The sequence below is a fragment of the Malaclemys terrapin genome, chromosome 10 (genome assembly GCF_027887155.1).
Source record: "Malaclemys terrapin pileata isolate rMalTer1 chromosome 10, rMalTer1.hap1, whole genome shotgun sequence".
In the NCBI taxonomy this organism is placed as follows: domain Eukaryota; kingdom Metazoa; phylum Chordata; order Testudines; family Emydidae; genus Malaclemys; species Malaclemys terrapin.
The window spans coordinates 71401626-71418018 of NC_071514.1; the positions used below are offsets into that span (position 1 = coordinate 71401626).

At 40.5% G+C, this 16393-nt stretch overlaps 1 protein-coding gene across 1 annotated transcript in view; it reads right to left on the minus strand.

Moving 5' to 3' along the window:
- Positions 1-16393, minus strand: part of DNAH3 (dynein axonemal heavy chain 3) — a 117987-nt gene that overhangs the window by 563 nt on the left and 101031 nt on the right. Inside the window, exons 52-61 of the mRNA XM_054040941.1 lie at positions 16193-16391; positions 13237-15378; positions 12476-12701; positions 11729-11973; positions 9989-10105; positions 8622-8776; positions 5255-5422; positions 4119-4261; positions 3348-3552; positions 2820-2957 (exon numbers count right to left, since the gene is read on the minus strand). Of these exons, the coding sequence (XP_053896916.1) occupies positions 2820-2957; positions 3348-3552; positions 4119-4261; positions 5255-5422; positions 8622-8776; positions 9989-10105; positions 11729-11973; positions 12476-12701; positions 13237-15378; positions 16193-16391 (3738 nt within the window). The remainder of the gene's footprint in view (positions 1-2819; positions 2958-3347; positions 3553-4118; positions 4262-5254; positions 5423-8621; positions 8777-9988; positions 10106-11728; positions 11974-12475; positions 12702-13236; positions 15379-16192; positions 16392-16393) is intronic.

Below are 16393 nucleotides of genomic sequence, written 5' to 3' on the forward strand. Positions count from 1 at the left end.
ATAATATCTGCAGTGCTCAGATAGCTGATTAAGGGCCTGATCCAAAGCCCAGTGAAGTCAATGGGAGATTTTCTTTGGCTTCAATGGATTTAGGATCAAGCCCTATGTGCTTCTTTGGTGTCCCCGTCCTGCAGTTTTTAAGGAGACCCAATCTATCTTTTGTTCATACTACTGGCAAATATGCTTAAATAAAATCGTATGTATTATTGAGTTCTCCATCATTTTAGTGGCATATGTATAGTTGTATGCATAGGGAGTGAACTTCACCTTTGTATAGAGGACTGAACACTAGTTAAATACCACTTAAGCCCTCAGAATAGGACTTAAGTGCTGCATAGGTCTTGTACTGGCTCTCTGCAGAGGGATGAATTTTACTCAGAGACCTTATGATAAGAATGAATTAATTAAACAAAAAGATGCTTTGGTGATCACACAATTAAGATACCAAAGGAAAATTAACAAAATATAAAAGAAGAAATTAATGGCACTTAACCTGAACAGGGCCCGGGCTAAATACTCCTGCAACAAAAGTAGGGAGGCACACAGCAAAAAAAACCAGTACACTCAATCTTGTGCATCCTCTGCTACTAAAGGGAGTTCCTTCAACCACTGGTGGCTACTTTCCTCCTAGGGAAGTGATTGTAATAAATCCCCGTTGCTGCACACAAGATATGTGACTGATACATCTTCTCATTTGTGCTTCCCTGGGTTTGTTTTCAGAGCACTCACCAAGATGGTTTTTAAGACCATTTTTCTAGCATATGGCAAGTCTCATAAACACAGGCCTTGATCGTGTACCATTGCAGTCAAGGGGAGCTCTGCCAACTGACTTCAGTGAGCATAGTAGGATCAAAACAATGGAGAATCCACAACAATACTTCTAAAGATAATGTATTTTTCCATGCCCTAGTGTTTCACAGTCTGCTCATTATGGTATATAAGTGTTTAATGTTCTTTGGACTCATTATTAAGGTGGGAGGGACAGCTAAGTGGTTTGAGCATTGGCTTGCTAAACCCAGCGTTGTGAGTTCAGTCCTTGAGGGGGTCACTTAGCAATTTGGGGCAAAATCAGTACTTGGTCCTGCCTAGTGAAGGCAGGGGGCTGGACTCAATGACCTTTTAGCATCCCTTCCAGTTCCATGAGATAGGTATATCTCTTTCTGTGCAATCCCAATAGCCCTGAATCCCTCACTTAAACTATTACCAGTTTATCTCTCCAAGATCCTGTTTTTCCCATTCAGCATTCATTTTTCTCACTAGTTCTCTAACATTTTTCAGACTAGTGTCTCCTAGCCAAGGGATCAATTAAGTAGAAAAATAGCCTCTGGCACTTCTAGCCTCTAAAAGCTCTGTAGGGATGCCAGTCTCTGCAGCCTCAGAATCTATTTCTGATTGTTCAGGAAAAGCGTCCCCTCTTCAACAAGGACCCAGTTCCACTGTAGCATTCCATATCAGTTTCCGACTCCCCAGACAAAAGTCCCCTACTCCAGCCAGTATGGTCACAGAGTTGATGCTGACAGCAGTAAGAATGGGGCCCTCAGGCTGTAAGCTCACCAGGGCTGAGATGCTGGGCCAGGAGCAGCGGCACAGGAGCCAGCAAACAGAACTGGAAACAGGGGAGTTTGAATAGGTGTTTGTAAGAGAAGTTTGGGGAAGGGAGGAGTGTGGTGTTCTGGATTTTTGTGGGGGTGGTGGTGGTTCTTTTTTTCTTGAGAGGAGCTTAGGCAGGAATTCTATGACAGCTACTGAGGCAGCAGTGGTAGTGACCCAAGGAATGGAAGAGACAATGAAGATGACTGGATGTGGAAGCTGCAGGATGTACATTATCCTGGAGCGGGTACATGAAAAGTGCTTCGTTTGAATGAAGTGCCACAGCTGATGGAAGAGAAGATCCAAGGTTTGGAGATGCAAGTAGAAACTAAGGTTGAGTTTCAAAGGGGATTCGAACGATGATGGAGGGAAGGTGAGAAGAGGCTCAAGGGAAAACTCAAGACTCGCAGACAAGTTATTTAAGTTAAGCGCCAATGTTGACACAAGAAAAAAATGGATAACTGGCCATCAGCAAGTTTTGGCTTGAAATTAGACAAAGGTTTCCAAAAATCAGAAGAGTAATGTTCTGGAACAGTCTTTCAAGGGGAGCAAAAAACCGAACTGGCTTCAAGACTGAGCTTGATAAATTTATGGAGGGGATGGTATGATGAGATTGCTACAATGATATGTGGTTCATCTGCAACTGCTAGTAGCAAAAATCCCCAACGGCTGGAGATGGGGCACTAGATGGGGAGGGCTCTTAGTTACTACAGAGAATTCTTTCCTAGGTGGTCTTGCTGATGTGCTCAGGGTTCAACCGATTGCCATACTTGGGATTGGTAAGGAATTTTCCCCCACGTCAGATTGGCTGAGACCTCTGGGTATTTTTGCCATCCTCTAAAGCATGAGTCATGTTTCACTTGCTGGTTTAAACTAGAATAAATGGTGGATTCTCTGTAACTTGAAGTCTTTAAATCATGATTTGAGGACTTCAGTAACTCAGACAGAGGTTATGGGTCTAATGCTGGAGGGGCTGGGTGAGGTTGTGGCCTGCAATGTGTAGGCGGTCAGACTAGATGATCACGATGGTCCCTTCTGGCCTTAAAGTCTATGAGTCTATGAGATTCCAATTTCTGTTACATTGGTGTAAATCTAGAGTGACTCAGGTTCACACTGACACCCTAACATGTCCCCATTGTCTTGTCTATAAAGTGCTAGTTTGTTTTTGTTCTTTTCGTATAACATATGAAAATGGTTTGTATAAATGAAATTCCTCCACATATTTTTACCTCAAATTCAAATCCAATATGATCAATTGGGATGGTGTATTTTCTAGCATAGTTCTGTGAAACACCTGTTAAGAAGGACTGAGTAAAGTAGAATCCCGATATCCAAAATACGTTGGGTGGCCCTTCGTTGATCCACTCCTGAATATGAAAAAAAACCCAATATATTTATTAGCAAAACCCAAAACATTTATTTCTTTAGATTGTAAATACTCTTCAACCCTATCTTGCTGCTGAACACAATGTAAAACATTTCTCCTTACCGAAAAGTCTGAAGTAAAAAGCTGGAAAATTTACATTGTCGCTACAGAGTAAGGACCAGATTGTGAAGTCCTTACTCAAACTTTTGAGCAGTTACTCACATAGATAATCCCAAGAGGACTGCTCGTGAGTAACTGCTTGTGAATGTGTGTAAGAAGTTCACAAACTGGCTCTATTTGGGAATTATACGTGACCCTAACTGAAGTAAATCCTCTCGTTCAGCTTTCACACATTGGTCCCTGAGATGGATCCAAACCAGTTTTAGTATACCTGGAAGAAGGCCAAACGTGTAAGAAGATCAGACACATAGCTGCCCAGGGGTTTCAGCGATGGATAGGATTTGGCTGCCCACATTGGTGGTACTTTGCCTCCGAGCATGCTGTTAAAAACATCCTCAAGTTCAGACGACATCAACACTTGACCTTTGATAGCTTTGCCTAAATTGACAAGACTGCTCCGAACAACTTCTGTAAGCCTGCAGATAAAGGGGAGATTGCCATTTCATTACTCACTAAACCTCTGGTCCAAAGTCAACTGAATTCTATGGACTGACTGCCATTGACTGAAAGCCCTAGGGAGTATTGAGAAATTTCTCACTGTATCTGTAAATACCAAAACCATTCTTTGGCTATTAACTTCTAGTAAAAACTTACAATAGACCAAGGAAATTAATTAACAATAGCTTTAAACTTTACATACGTGTTGAAATATTGTCATATGCTGGGAATATAGGGGACTGAATGACTCAGAGGATTCGTAATAGGATATGTAGTCTTTCACCTCATCATCACTCGTTCACATCTGGTCCAGGTTAGCAGTGACTAAATATTGTTACTATCAGATAACTGACCATCAGGATTCAGGAAGTCATTGGCTGCAGCTTTCAAGTATTTTGAATCTGCTCTCAAACAGCTTTTGTAAAAGAAGTTTATTATAAAATGCTTGCAATTGTCTAAAGCTTGTGACCTGGTGCTGATCATGAACACAAACATTTTAGCATCTTTCAGCTTTTGTAAAGTTAAAGAAAAAACGCTGCCCCACCTGTTGAATCTGATAAGTTCTTGCCTAAGAACTGTATTCATGGACTCCTCATAAAGCACTGGGTATTTCTTCATTACCGCTTCCAGGTTAAAGTCATTTGGTAATTTGGACAGGATGTCCCGTGCCAAATCTTCAACAGTTTCCTGAAATCAAGAATGTGCAGAGAATGGGGAATTTTTTCAAATGGCCTTTTTTTTGTTATTGTTACTTTTTACAAAACAGATTTCCTCAAATATTGTTGTTTTATATGCTTTTGCTTCACTGGATATTTATATAGTTATTTATGGATTATATACAAAGGCCCTGTTCCCCACATTACTGGGGAGCTATGAGCTGGCCTGACTGATCTGAGGGACTATCTGCACAGAGCAGAAGAGGGTGTGAAAGGGGCTCCCTGGCTCCTCCATGATCATGGCCTGTGGAGCTGGAGAAAGGGGTGGGGAGCGGATGAAATGACTCATCTTCCCCAAGCTGGCCTTCTGTGGATTCTGGCCCCCGTATCTTCACCACAGGAGTCACCCAGGCTACTGCAGCCCTGAGACTGCAGCACCTCCTCTGGAGCAGCCAAAGGGAAGCACAGCTGACAATCTGTATCCTAGCAGTTAAGAACCTTGAGGACAGCCGTGTGTGTGTTGAGGGGAGGATGTGGGGAGAGGAAAGGCCTGCTACAACCTCTTGATTTCTGGGGGAAGGAGACCTTTGGCCCTAATGGGCCTATGTTGCCTGACTGACCGTCCTTGAGGTGACTTCCCAGAACCGTGGACTCTGTGCCCAGGGCAAGTCTGAGCAGAGATCCTGCTGAAGGAGATCTAACTAGTGCTGTGTGCGTGAGGAGCCCAGGTCAGAGCACAAACCTCCAGGGTCAGTATTTGCTCAATGAAATTAAATTCCATATTTTGAAACTGCCTTGGAATCTGAATCCAGGAGCATAATCAATTATATGTTTCAATTATCACTGTCACAGTTGCAATGTGGTGATGATTGAATCCACAAGGAGTCACTCAAACCCACTCCTGGCCCAGTAGTCACAGGCGGAGGTGGATAACTCCTCTAAACTATAAGGGATGATGCACTAAGAATGCCTCCCTAAGACGCTTCCTTGACAGGGGATTGTTTGGATCCCCACTCCCCATTACCTGTGGGGACTTGCCACCTCCACCCACTTGTCTAGGCAGAGTCAAAAGCACTCCACTGAAAAGCTGGTTGGTCTCCTGATTATCTTTAGTGATGTCTGCATTCTCATGAAGCCCAAACACTTCAGGATGTGTTGTAATTGGTAAGCTTCTTAAGTAGTCAATGTAAGACTGCAAGGAAAACATGTAGTTACCAAAAATGTGTATTTAATAGCTTTAATGGAACATAATGAGAATGTAATACACAGTTGGTCATGTTCAAACACATGAATTCCCAACTAAAAAATCATTGCTTTACATAATCCAAGCACACAAATACAAAAGCTTTGAAGATTTCAGAAACTAATTTAGGACCTGATCTTGCAGCCCTCATATAAGTATTGAGTTTATCTAATTTTCTATACTAGCTAATAAACTCCACAGCCTTACACAATTATGCTGTTGAAATCAGGAGCCAGATGCAATATTTTCAAATATCAAAAGAGCTAGACCTGGGCAAACCATGCTGTCATGGTAAAAAGGGCCTGCGGGAGCTGTAGAGTCCCCCTGCATAATTTCTCTGCAGCCTGACCCTTCCCAGCTTTGCAGCACCATAACGGTCCTGAAGTAGAAAACCTGCACAGATGTGGCATCATTTTTACTCATAGGAAACAGAACATTGTAAGATCATCGCATCTCTCATCAAGTTGCATCAGAACATTAAGTAGAAAAGCAGCATCACTTGCCCCATAACCTCAGCCATGCTGAACACAACACCATCAACAGCCTCAGGAACAACTCTGACATAATCAAAAAGGCTGACAAAGGAGGTGCTGTCGTCATCATGAATAAGTTGGAATATGAACAAGAGGCTGCTAGGTAGCTCTCTAACACCACGTTCTACAGGCCATTATCCTCTGATCCCACTGAGGATTACCAAAAGAAACTAAACCATTTGCTCAAGAAACCCCTGAAAAAGCACAGGAACAGATCTGTACAGACACATGCCTAAAACCCCAACCAGGGGTATTCTATTTGCTAGCCAAGATCCATAAACCTGGAAATCCTGGACGCCCCATCATCTCAGGCATTGGCACCCTAACAGCAGGATTGTCTGGCTATATGGACTCTCTTCTCAGGCCTTACACTACCAGCACTCCCAGCTATCTTCGAGACACCACTGACTTCCTGAGGAAACTACAATCCATCAGTGATCTTCCAGAAAAAACATCCTGGCCACAATGGATGTAGAAGCCCTCTACACCAACATTCCACACAAAGGGCTGGTCTACACTAGGAGGGGGGATCGATCCAAAATACGCAACTTCAGCTACGCAAATAGCGTAGCTGAAGTCGAAGTATCTTGGATCCAGTTACCTGGGGTCCACACGGCGCGGGATCGACGGCCGCGGCTCCCCTGTCGACTGCGCTACCACCGCTCGCTCTGGTGGAGTTCCGGAGTCGATGGTGAGCACGTTCGGGGATCGATATATCGCGTCTTAACGAGATGTGATATATCAATCCCGGATAAATCGATTTCTACCCGCCGATACGGCGGGTAGTGAAGATGTACCCAAAGATGGACTACAAGCTATCAGGAACAGTATCCCTGATAATATCATGGCAAACTGGTGGCTGAACTTTGTGACTTTGTCCTCACCCACAACTATTTCACATTTGGGGACAATATATACCTTCAAGTCAGCGACACTGCTATGGGTACACACATGGCCCCACAGTATGCCAACATTTTTATGGCTGACTTAGAACAATGCTTCCTTAGCTCTCGTCCCCTAAAGCCCCTACTCTACTTGCGCTACATTGATGACATCTTCATCATCTGGACCCATGGAAAAGAAGCCCTTGAGGAATTCCACCACGATTTCAACAATTTCCATCCCACCATCAACCTCAGCCTAGACCAATGCACACAAGGGGTCCATTTCCTGGACACTACTGTGCTAATAAGCGATGGTCACATAAATACCACCCTATACCGGAAACCTACTGACCACTATACTTACCTACATGCCTCCAGCTTCCATCCAGGACACACCACACGATCCTTGTCTACAGCCAAGCTCTAAGTTACAACCGCATTTGCTCCAATCCCTCAGACAGAGACAAGCACCTACAAGATCTCTATCAAGCATTCTTAAAACTACAATAGCCACCAGCTGAAGTGAAAAAACAGATTGACAGAGCCAGAAGAGTACCCAGAAGTTACCTACTCCAGGACAGACCCAACATAGAAAATAACAGAACGCCACTAGCCGTCACCTTCAGCCCCCAACTAAAACCTCTCCAGCGCATCATCAAAGATCTACAATCTATCCTAAAAGATGATCCCTCACTCTCACAGATCTTGGGGGACAGACCCGTCCTCGCTTACAGACAGCCCCCCAACCTGAAGCAAATACTCACCAGCAACCACACACCAGAGAACAAAAACACTAACCCAGGAATCTATCCTTGCAACAAAGCCCGATGCCAACTCTGTCCACATATCTATTCAAGTGACATCATCATAGGACCTAATCACATCAGCCATGCCATCAGGGGCTCGTTCACCTGCACATCTACCAATGTGATATATGCCATCATGTGCCAGCAATGCCCCTCTGCCATGTACATTGGCCAAACCGGACAGTCTCTATGCAAAAGAATAAATGGACCCAAATCTGACATCATAACATTCAAAAACCAGTAGGAGAACACTTCAACCTCTCTGGTTACTCAGTAACAGACTTAAAAGTGGCAATCTTGCAACAGAAAAGCTTCAAAAACAGACTCCAATGAGAAACTGCTGAACTTGTATTAATATGCAAACTAGATACCATCAATTTAGGCTTGACTAGAGACTGGGAATTGCTGAGCCACTACACACATTGAATCTATTTCCCCATGTTAAGTATCCTCACACCTTCTTGTCATTATCACTACAAAAGTTTTTTTTCTCCTGCTAATAATTGCTCATCTTAATTAATTAGCCTCTTAGAGTTGGTAAGGCAACTCCCACCTTTTCATGTTCTCTGTATGTGTGTATATATCTCCTTACTATATGTTCCATTCTATGTATCCGATGAAGTGGGCTGTAGCCCACAAAAACTTATGCTCAAATAAATTTGTTAGTCTCTAAGGTGCCACAAGTACTTCTGTTCTTTTTGCGGATACAGACTAACACGGCTGCTACTCTGAAACCAGTTCAAGACTGGTGAGTCTGTATTCTGTGCATACAGAGATACATTCTGACACTCTTTATGATCTTACATTTTTTTTGTTTCCTGGACACAGTAATACACAGCAGTGTACTCTGAGAATATTATTCTTAAAAGTTCACATATAAACTCAATGACTTATTAGAAGAAATTTCTGTCCTTTATTTCCCTACCTGGTATGGTCCATGTGGTGGTATGTAGTAGTCATCCCCAGGTGAAAGTTTATACTTCTCCTGTTCTATATCTTTACTATAGACTATGGAAAGAAGTGACAGAAGAAGACGCCTGTCTTTGTCGTCTGTTACTCTCCCACCATAGTTACATTCCCCTGGGAAATTAAACAGAAAACAAGGCTGAAAGATTGAATGGTTATTTATAAAGACATAATAAAAATGGCTTACATTCAAGAATTCCTCTGGTAAGCTGAAAACCATGACAGGAACTAACTAACCCAGTGTTGCTCAAGCTGTGATCTCTTGGCCATAAATGGTGGGGGGGCACTTCCAGCTGGTCTGGGAAACTCCTTCCCTCACAATGATGAATCATGTCATGCTTCAAACAGTAATGCTTCCTGCTAACTGAAACCCCTCTTTGGGGCTCTTTTGGCCTTTCCATTTTCCAGAGGCTTTATCTGACCAGCTAAACTCCAAAAACTAAGCACTTCTCTAAGCCCTATATAACTCCTTCCTGTCTTTGGTATAAACTCAACCCTAACTATTTGTGCACGATGACAAAACTGTAGAGACATAAACAAGCAAGAAGACAGAACCACTCTGCAAAAGGACCTGGAGAGATTAGAACAGTGGGAGCTGCAGGCAATGAAGAGCAATTTGGTTCTAAGAGAATAGAAACTTTTATATAAAGGAAGAGGAAATAACAGCATAGGTACAAAGTGGGGAGACAGACAAGCAGTCACACCTGTTACATTAAACAAGTTTATTTTCATATCTTCTCTCCATAATACTATCCCAATATTACTTTTCATGTAACTAAATTCTCTATTCACTGCAAAGAAGCATGAAATCATGTTTTGGAGGTTGAGAGGTGTCCATGAGCAGGCCTCTAGCTGAAGAATGAGCAATGTGTAGGTGACTGACTACCACGAAATATTATATTAACTATTCACAAGGCACAGGGCAATCCCCAATACCTTACGAGGAGGGGGGATTATCACACTCCCTGGCAAATCTCCAGCTCTGAATATGTCATGCTTTAATGTATTGGTCAGCCAAGGTGATAGAGATGCCATTGATGCTTTTGTTTGACAAATGTTAATCAAAGCCAAGGAGTTTTTCTGGACCACGAGTAACCTTTCTAGCTATGCAAACTACAACAATGATCTAGTTACTCATCTCTTATGCCTGGGGGTATAAACTGCTTGGCTGGGGGGAGGGAGAAGGGCAAGAAAGAATAACTAAATGGAATCTATCCCATTTATCAAGGACCATCATTGTAATTATGATGTTATTATTCATCACCTGAAGTTATTTTTATATAATACCCACCAGTCTATATACATTACAGAGTGCAACTTCTATACCTGTTAGATAGGTCAGAGCTTCAAATGGGATTTCTTCATACTCATTCAGAAACATCTGGATCTGTCGCATACTGATTCTAAGATCAGATTCATTGAATTCATATGGAATATTCCAACCTGTTCAATTAAAAAAAGACATGTGATGCAGTGGTATATTGTCCTGATAACTATGCTTCGGAAATAATGACATAAGTATGAAGTCGTCATTACAGAATAACAGTCTCCTGCCACTAGATAACTACGCAGTGAAGCTTAGGCATCTGCCTGAGTTTTTACTGCCCACGTTCAAGAGAGCTATCCTTAACAACATCCTATCCCAGTGCAACATTATATACTTACTTACTGCATTCCAAATAATTAAAGATATGCCCATAGGTCCTGACATTTTGACATTGCTCACAACTGAAAAGCTGTATTCTAATAGACGTACAGTGCTTTAGCTGATCTGAAATCAGCTGGTTAGCAAGACCATAGGGATTCTGACTGATTTCAATTTTTTAACCTTTGTGACTGACTGAACTTATACTTTTTACTTTTTACCAATAAACAAATATCCTCCTTCTAGCAATCTAACTGCTGTGCATTTAAATAGGTACAGTGGTTGCTACTAAAAAGATAATGTTTAACAAGAATTACTACATATCACGTAGTGGTATCAAAGATATGGAAGTTATTTCATATCCTAAGTATAGGGAAATGGTAACATGTAAGATAAACTCTTGGCAGATGTTGTCTTTTTAATGGTGATCATTTTGAATAACTCTGATCTGAATAAAACATAGTCAGTATGTCACTATATCTCAAACCAACCTTGCAAAACTGTACCCGCTTAGTCATCCAGGACAGGTATCTTTCTCTGACAGACAAGTCAAATATTTTTCTTTTATCATCAGCTGCATGATCAGGTGGGTGAGTAGATTGTGTGTATAGAATGATTAATTTGTATGATACGTTAGCAATGCTGGGTTAAGCATACAATGTGCATGCCAAGTTCAGACTTGGTGTAAGCGGGCAGAACTCCATGTAAGTCAATGGAGTATATGACATCTGAGTTTGTCCCTAAAGATTTTTAAAAACAACTTTTAATTCCACACCATATTTGTTGGTCATGTAAGACATTTACAAAAAATGAAACACAAATCAAATTCTTATATATGTTATGCTTTTGGAAATTTTCATTGTATGGCCAATTAACTGCAGCTAAATAAATTCAAATGCTACACTAAAGGAACACGTGTACTAGCTTTGCTCGATAAAAAAGGTAAAAAAAAAAATCTGAGTAAAATTCAATTTTTATTAATAAAAAAGGTAAATCATTTAAAATTAAAATTTGAATAGGAGTTGTTTTTGACAAATAGTTTTTATGTAGAAATGTAATAAAATAATAATAATAACAACAATAACCCAGCAATTTATGACAATATAAATACATACTATGTTTACTTTGCAAGCTCCCAGTGACTTCCATAGCAGTTTTGTCTGAATAAGAACCTCAGGAGTCAAACCTGTGTGTATTTATACAGCCCAAAACCTCAAAATAGCTTTTCAATGTTGCTTCACTATATTCTGTGCAATGCTGACACATAAAAATTCCCAGCCATCATCAGATAACATGACCATCCTCTTGTCACAATGCTGGAGGTAATGCTTCTGGTTGGCGTTCTGGAGGCAAGACTGAAGTAACATATTGCAAAACTGCTAATGCTTTTTAGAAAATCTGCAAAATGATCCAAATCTTACCCAATGGGCCAAAATTTTTCCTTTCTTGAACCAGGGCATGGAAAAAGCAAAGTCCAAAGAGCAATTTTTGCCACATTTCTTGTTTTTGGCAACTAGTAAAGAATGCAGGATCAGACACTGGGTCATTGAGGTACGATCGTAGGAGGTTTGCTCTAACCCCTTTAGGAGGTTCATTGGTCATTTTGATGCCATTCTGGAGAATACTGACAGGAAACTTTTCTGACGGATAACTGGTTAACCATAATCTGAACAGGGTAAAGACAGGAACATATTTGATTACATATCCTCAGTCTTGAACTGCATCAGTTTTAAACTTTATTAATATAAGAGTCAATTGCAATCTAAATATATTTTTAGAAACAGGTGTTTAGATAAATTGAATATCTACATAGAAAAGATGGGTTTCAGAGTAGCAGCCATGTTAGTCTGTATCTGCAAAAAGAACAGGAGTACTTGTGGCACCTTAGAGACTAAAAAATTTATTTGAGCATAAGCTCATGCATCCGATGAAGTGGGCTGTAGCCCACGAAAGCTTATGCTCAAATAAATTTGTTTGAGCACTCTAAGGTGCCACAAGTACTCCTGTTCTTTTTATAGAAAAGATGGAGTCTCGATTACATATTGCTATTTTTTCAATGATCTTTAAATATTCTAATGTGATAATTATTCATATAACCTTTTTACCAGCAGTCCTAATTTATATTGGAAATAATCCCACAGAAAATGGAAGAATATTAAAGCTTTTACCTGAATTTTTCATGGGTAGTCTCAGGCACTATCATTTCTTCACAGATTTTCTCCAAAGCAGGCATCCAGCTGGTTGCAAGATGGCAGTTTTGTAACACTACCCAAGTTCCATCAATGATAGCCTGACATATCATTTTTGCTGCTATTGGACCCTGGCCCTGGCCAAGTGAGATAGTCTGAATGCTTGTACCTCCCATGCCAAGATCATCAGCAAACTTTAGCAAACCTATTATAGAAAATATAACGCACACAAAATCTTTTAGCAAATAGATCCATGTTGCGTATGTCATTTATATAATCAGAAACAAGATTAAAGGTACAAATGGTAATCTGCATTCTAGTCAATTAAAAAAGAAAGAAAGGTAAAAGTAGTCAGGTGGTGTATGTGACTGAATCTCCCAGACAGTTGCTGTTTTTAGATGTAAATTACTCCCAATTTAAAGAGTGGTGTAAAAGGGCCTTAGTATAAATAAGAATCTGGCTTGGAATCTAAATCTTGTTAAACCCCTGAAGATCGGAGATTTATTCATTTAATCAGCATTATAATTATAATTTATTTTCCCCATTTTCTGCCCCTATTTTGGTGTGTTTTCATGAGGTGTTTTTACAAGATAAAGGACACGTGGAAGGATAAGAATGTTTGAAATTCAAAGCTATTACTACTACAATTAATTTATTGTACGATAAAAGGACTATTTAAATGAAGGAGCCCACATGTTATCATGCAAAGATTTCAATTTAAAATCTTTTTTTAACCTCACCTGCCATAGGATCAGCACCTGGTGATAATACAAAAATCAAAGGTGCACAGCAATTGGAATCATTGTAACTTCCCGCAAGGTCAAAAGTGGGTGGTTCTATATAAGTTCTTCCCATATTTTCTGTGATGAAATCCTGCATTGCTGGAATGATTTTATCAGGTCTTAAACACCTTAGAATGATCATATGATCTAGCCCTACTAATGTCTTCCATACATCTGGGAATGCCTCTTCCTGGGGCTTTGCAGAGTCATAAATCATTTTCCACTTTGAAACATTCTCCCTTACATGATCCATCAGTCCATGAAGATTTTTTAGACTAGATGCACGTACAATCTCAGCCCATGATTTGTCAGTCAACCACTCTGGGGCTGGGTTGAGGTAAGGGTTATCAAGAGCAACACCTCCTGTCAATAGGAACCGCCAAACCTCATCATCTATTTTATCTTCTCCTTTCATTATTCCTATAGTCAGGAGGAGGGAGAATAGCAGTTTATCCTTCTCAAACAGTGAACGGCAGACATTATTGTAGATGCTTACTGTGAAATGTTCAATTATATTCTCAATTCTCTCCTTTAGATCATCACTCTTTTTGCTATTAGCAATGGATTGAATGTACAAGTTAATGAACCAAATTAATGAATACTGGTACATAGGTTCAATGTTTGCCAGATCAGAAATGCAGAAGAAGAGAGTTGCTGAATGAACAGCTACTGGCTTGTAACCCATTCGAGTAGCATCTATCTGCATTTCAGTTACAGATGCAATTTCCTGCTTTTCAGAGATTTCTTCAGATAGCTCTTTGGATGAAGACAAAACCTTAATTGCTGTTTCATCTTCTAAGATGTTTCCTTCTGACTTGGAAAGAACCTCAAGGATTTTATCTTCTATCTCCTTCAGCTGTTTCTTGTTGGCCGCACTTTCTATGATCAGTTTATTTTTCTTTTCTTCCAGCTCAGGCTTTTCCTTTGCAGCTACAATTCCAAGAAGTTGGTCCTGAAGACCTAGTGGTGTAATCATGAAGTTGAGTAGACAAACTTTCACAGCCACTTCAGGAAAATAATGAGGATTCCTTAAGCGAGTTGTCATGTAAAACTTGAAGTCTCTTGAGTATTCAATTATATTTTCACCTAACCTCATGTATTCCACACCTTGTTGCTTGAATGTTAGCTTTAGCAATATAGGCTCTATGAAAGCATCTAGTTCTTCATCAATATTTTCAAGCAAGACTGGTGTTCCAAACTGGATAGCATTTTCCAGTATCCTCACATAGTTTGTATCAGATAGTTTGATAACTGAAAGCTTATTAGCTTTCTCCATATTTTTTATCCACTTGTTGGCTTGCCTTTGAGGATCAATCATTAAAGCCCATCTTCTTGAGTTAGAAACAATTATACCATTATCAATTGAAAATGAATCAATTGGCAATCCAGCAATCTGCCAGGCACGGATTTTGACAGGATCCCCTAAAGTATTACTGAGGCTAAAATCATTGGAACATGGTACATGCTTCTCCTTGCATAGGGCCTGCCATTGCTTTTGGCATTCAAGGCGATAGTCTACAGTAAAGGCTCCCAAATAAGCCACTGTTCCTGAAGATAACAAAACATCACCAGTAAGATCTGTGTATCGGATTCCCAACAATCGTGCAACTTCTGTCCACCTATCTTTCTCTCCTCCAAGTCCACTAATCAGCTTTTCAGCTCTTACCAGCTTTTGTGAACAGATTTCAATGTTGTTTTCTAATTCTTTCTTCCGGTTATTCATGCTTTCAAATTCATCGTTCAAAGCTTGGAGACGGTCCATTACATCCTTAAGTTCTGCACGCTTTGTATTTAGCTTTTTCATTTGAATTTCAAGTAAACCTTCCGCCTCCTTAAGACGCTCACGTTTTGGAGCAACCACTTTAGCTACACGGTCATACACCTCCATGGCTCTCACCCATTTGCATAAGCCTTCACAGGCTGATGACACATTTTTTATGACAGCCGGCTGAAAATCTGGATGCTCAATAAACCTCTCTCTGATCCTCTTCATTACAGCAGGAGGAATATTATCCTTGTCGTATGTCTTTAAACTTTCAAGGAATTTCAGATCTCCTAGAAGCTTTCTAGAGATTCCCCAATAGTCTTCTATCATTTTACCTGTATTGCACATAAATCAAATCAGGCTTAAATCAGAGGTATTCAAAATTAAAATACTTTAAACACTGACACGAAAAAGCTAATACTAATTATCTTGCTGTAGGTTTGTGCCATACAGATGCAGTTAACAAATTTTAGAAAAATGCTTACATATTAAAATTCAAATAAAGGACACAGCATCATTAATCTGTGTTGAACTGAAATTTAGTAGGCATGTACATTAACGATACAACAATTTTAATTTTAATCTGCCAAAAGCAAAGGGAGAGAGAAACAAATGGTTATAGAAGTTTTTCGTGGTTGACTTCTATTAAATAAATCCTATTCTGAGGATTTCCTTCCTAATTTATATAATAAAAGCAATATTTATAACTATTAATTCCTAATTATTAAGGGATAAATTGTGGGTACACTAGATAGGGGAGAAGGTGGTAAAAGGCATCTCTTCCCCTCTTCCATCCAGTATGCTTATGTGTGACACAATACTAATCCTATTAATCCCCCTGTGCAAAAGGCTGGCTAGCATGACTAGTGATGCTCCACAGGTCCAACAGGAGTGGTTATCTAGAAGTATGGCATAGCCTGGATTCTGCCTCCCCTACATGCTTGGTAGTGTTTGGCAGGTGGCGCTGGAGGGGAGCATGCAGGTGTAAGGTACAATAGTACAGTATGCTCCACCAGAGCTCTCTGAGGCATCCTTCCTGCATCTGCAAATCTTAGCTCGGTGTCAATGTAAAGCAGAATAGGTGACTGTGTCTCAGCTAGGACACAGATGACACAAACAGTCCCTAAGCTTTCACAATGGTATTATTACCGCTGCCACTTGGATCAGGCTTTCTCTCTGGTTTCATTCCTTTCATTACACAGATACTCTCCATAACAAGCTTGACAGGGCCTGGTGGATTCTGCATGGCTTTGACAAGTGAGATGTCTGAGGGGTTCAGGGTATCAAGAGCTGAGAGTGCAGCCTCTAGAGCTGGCATGGCCTCTGCCAGGTCCCCTTCACACTCTTCCT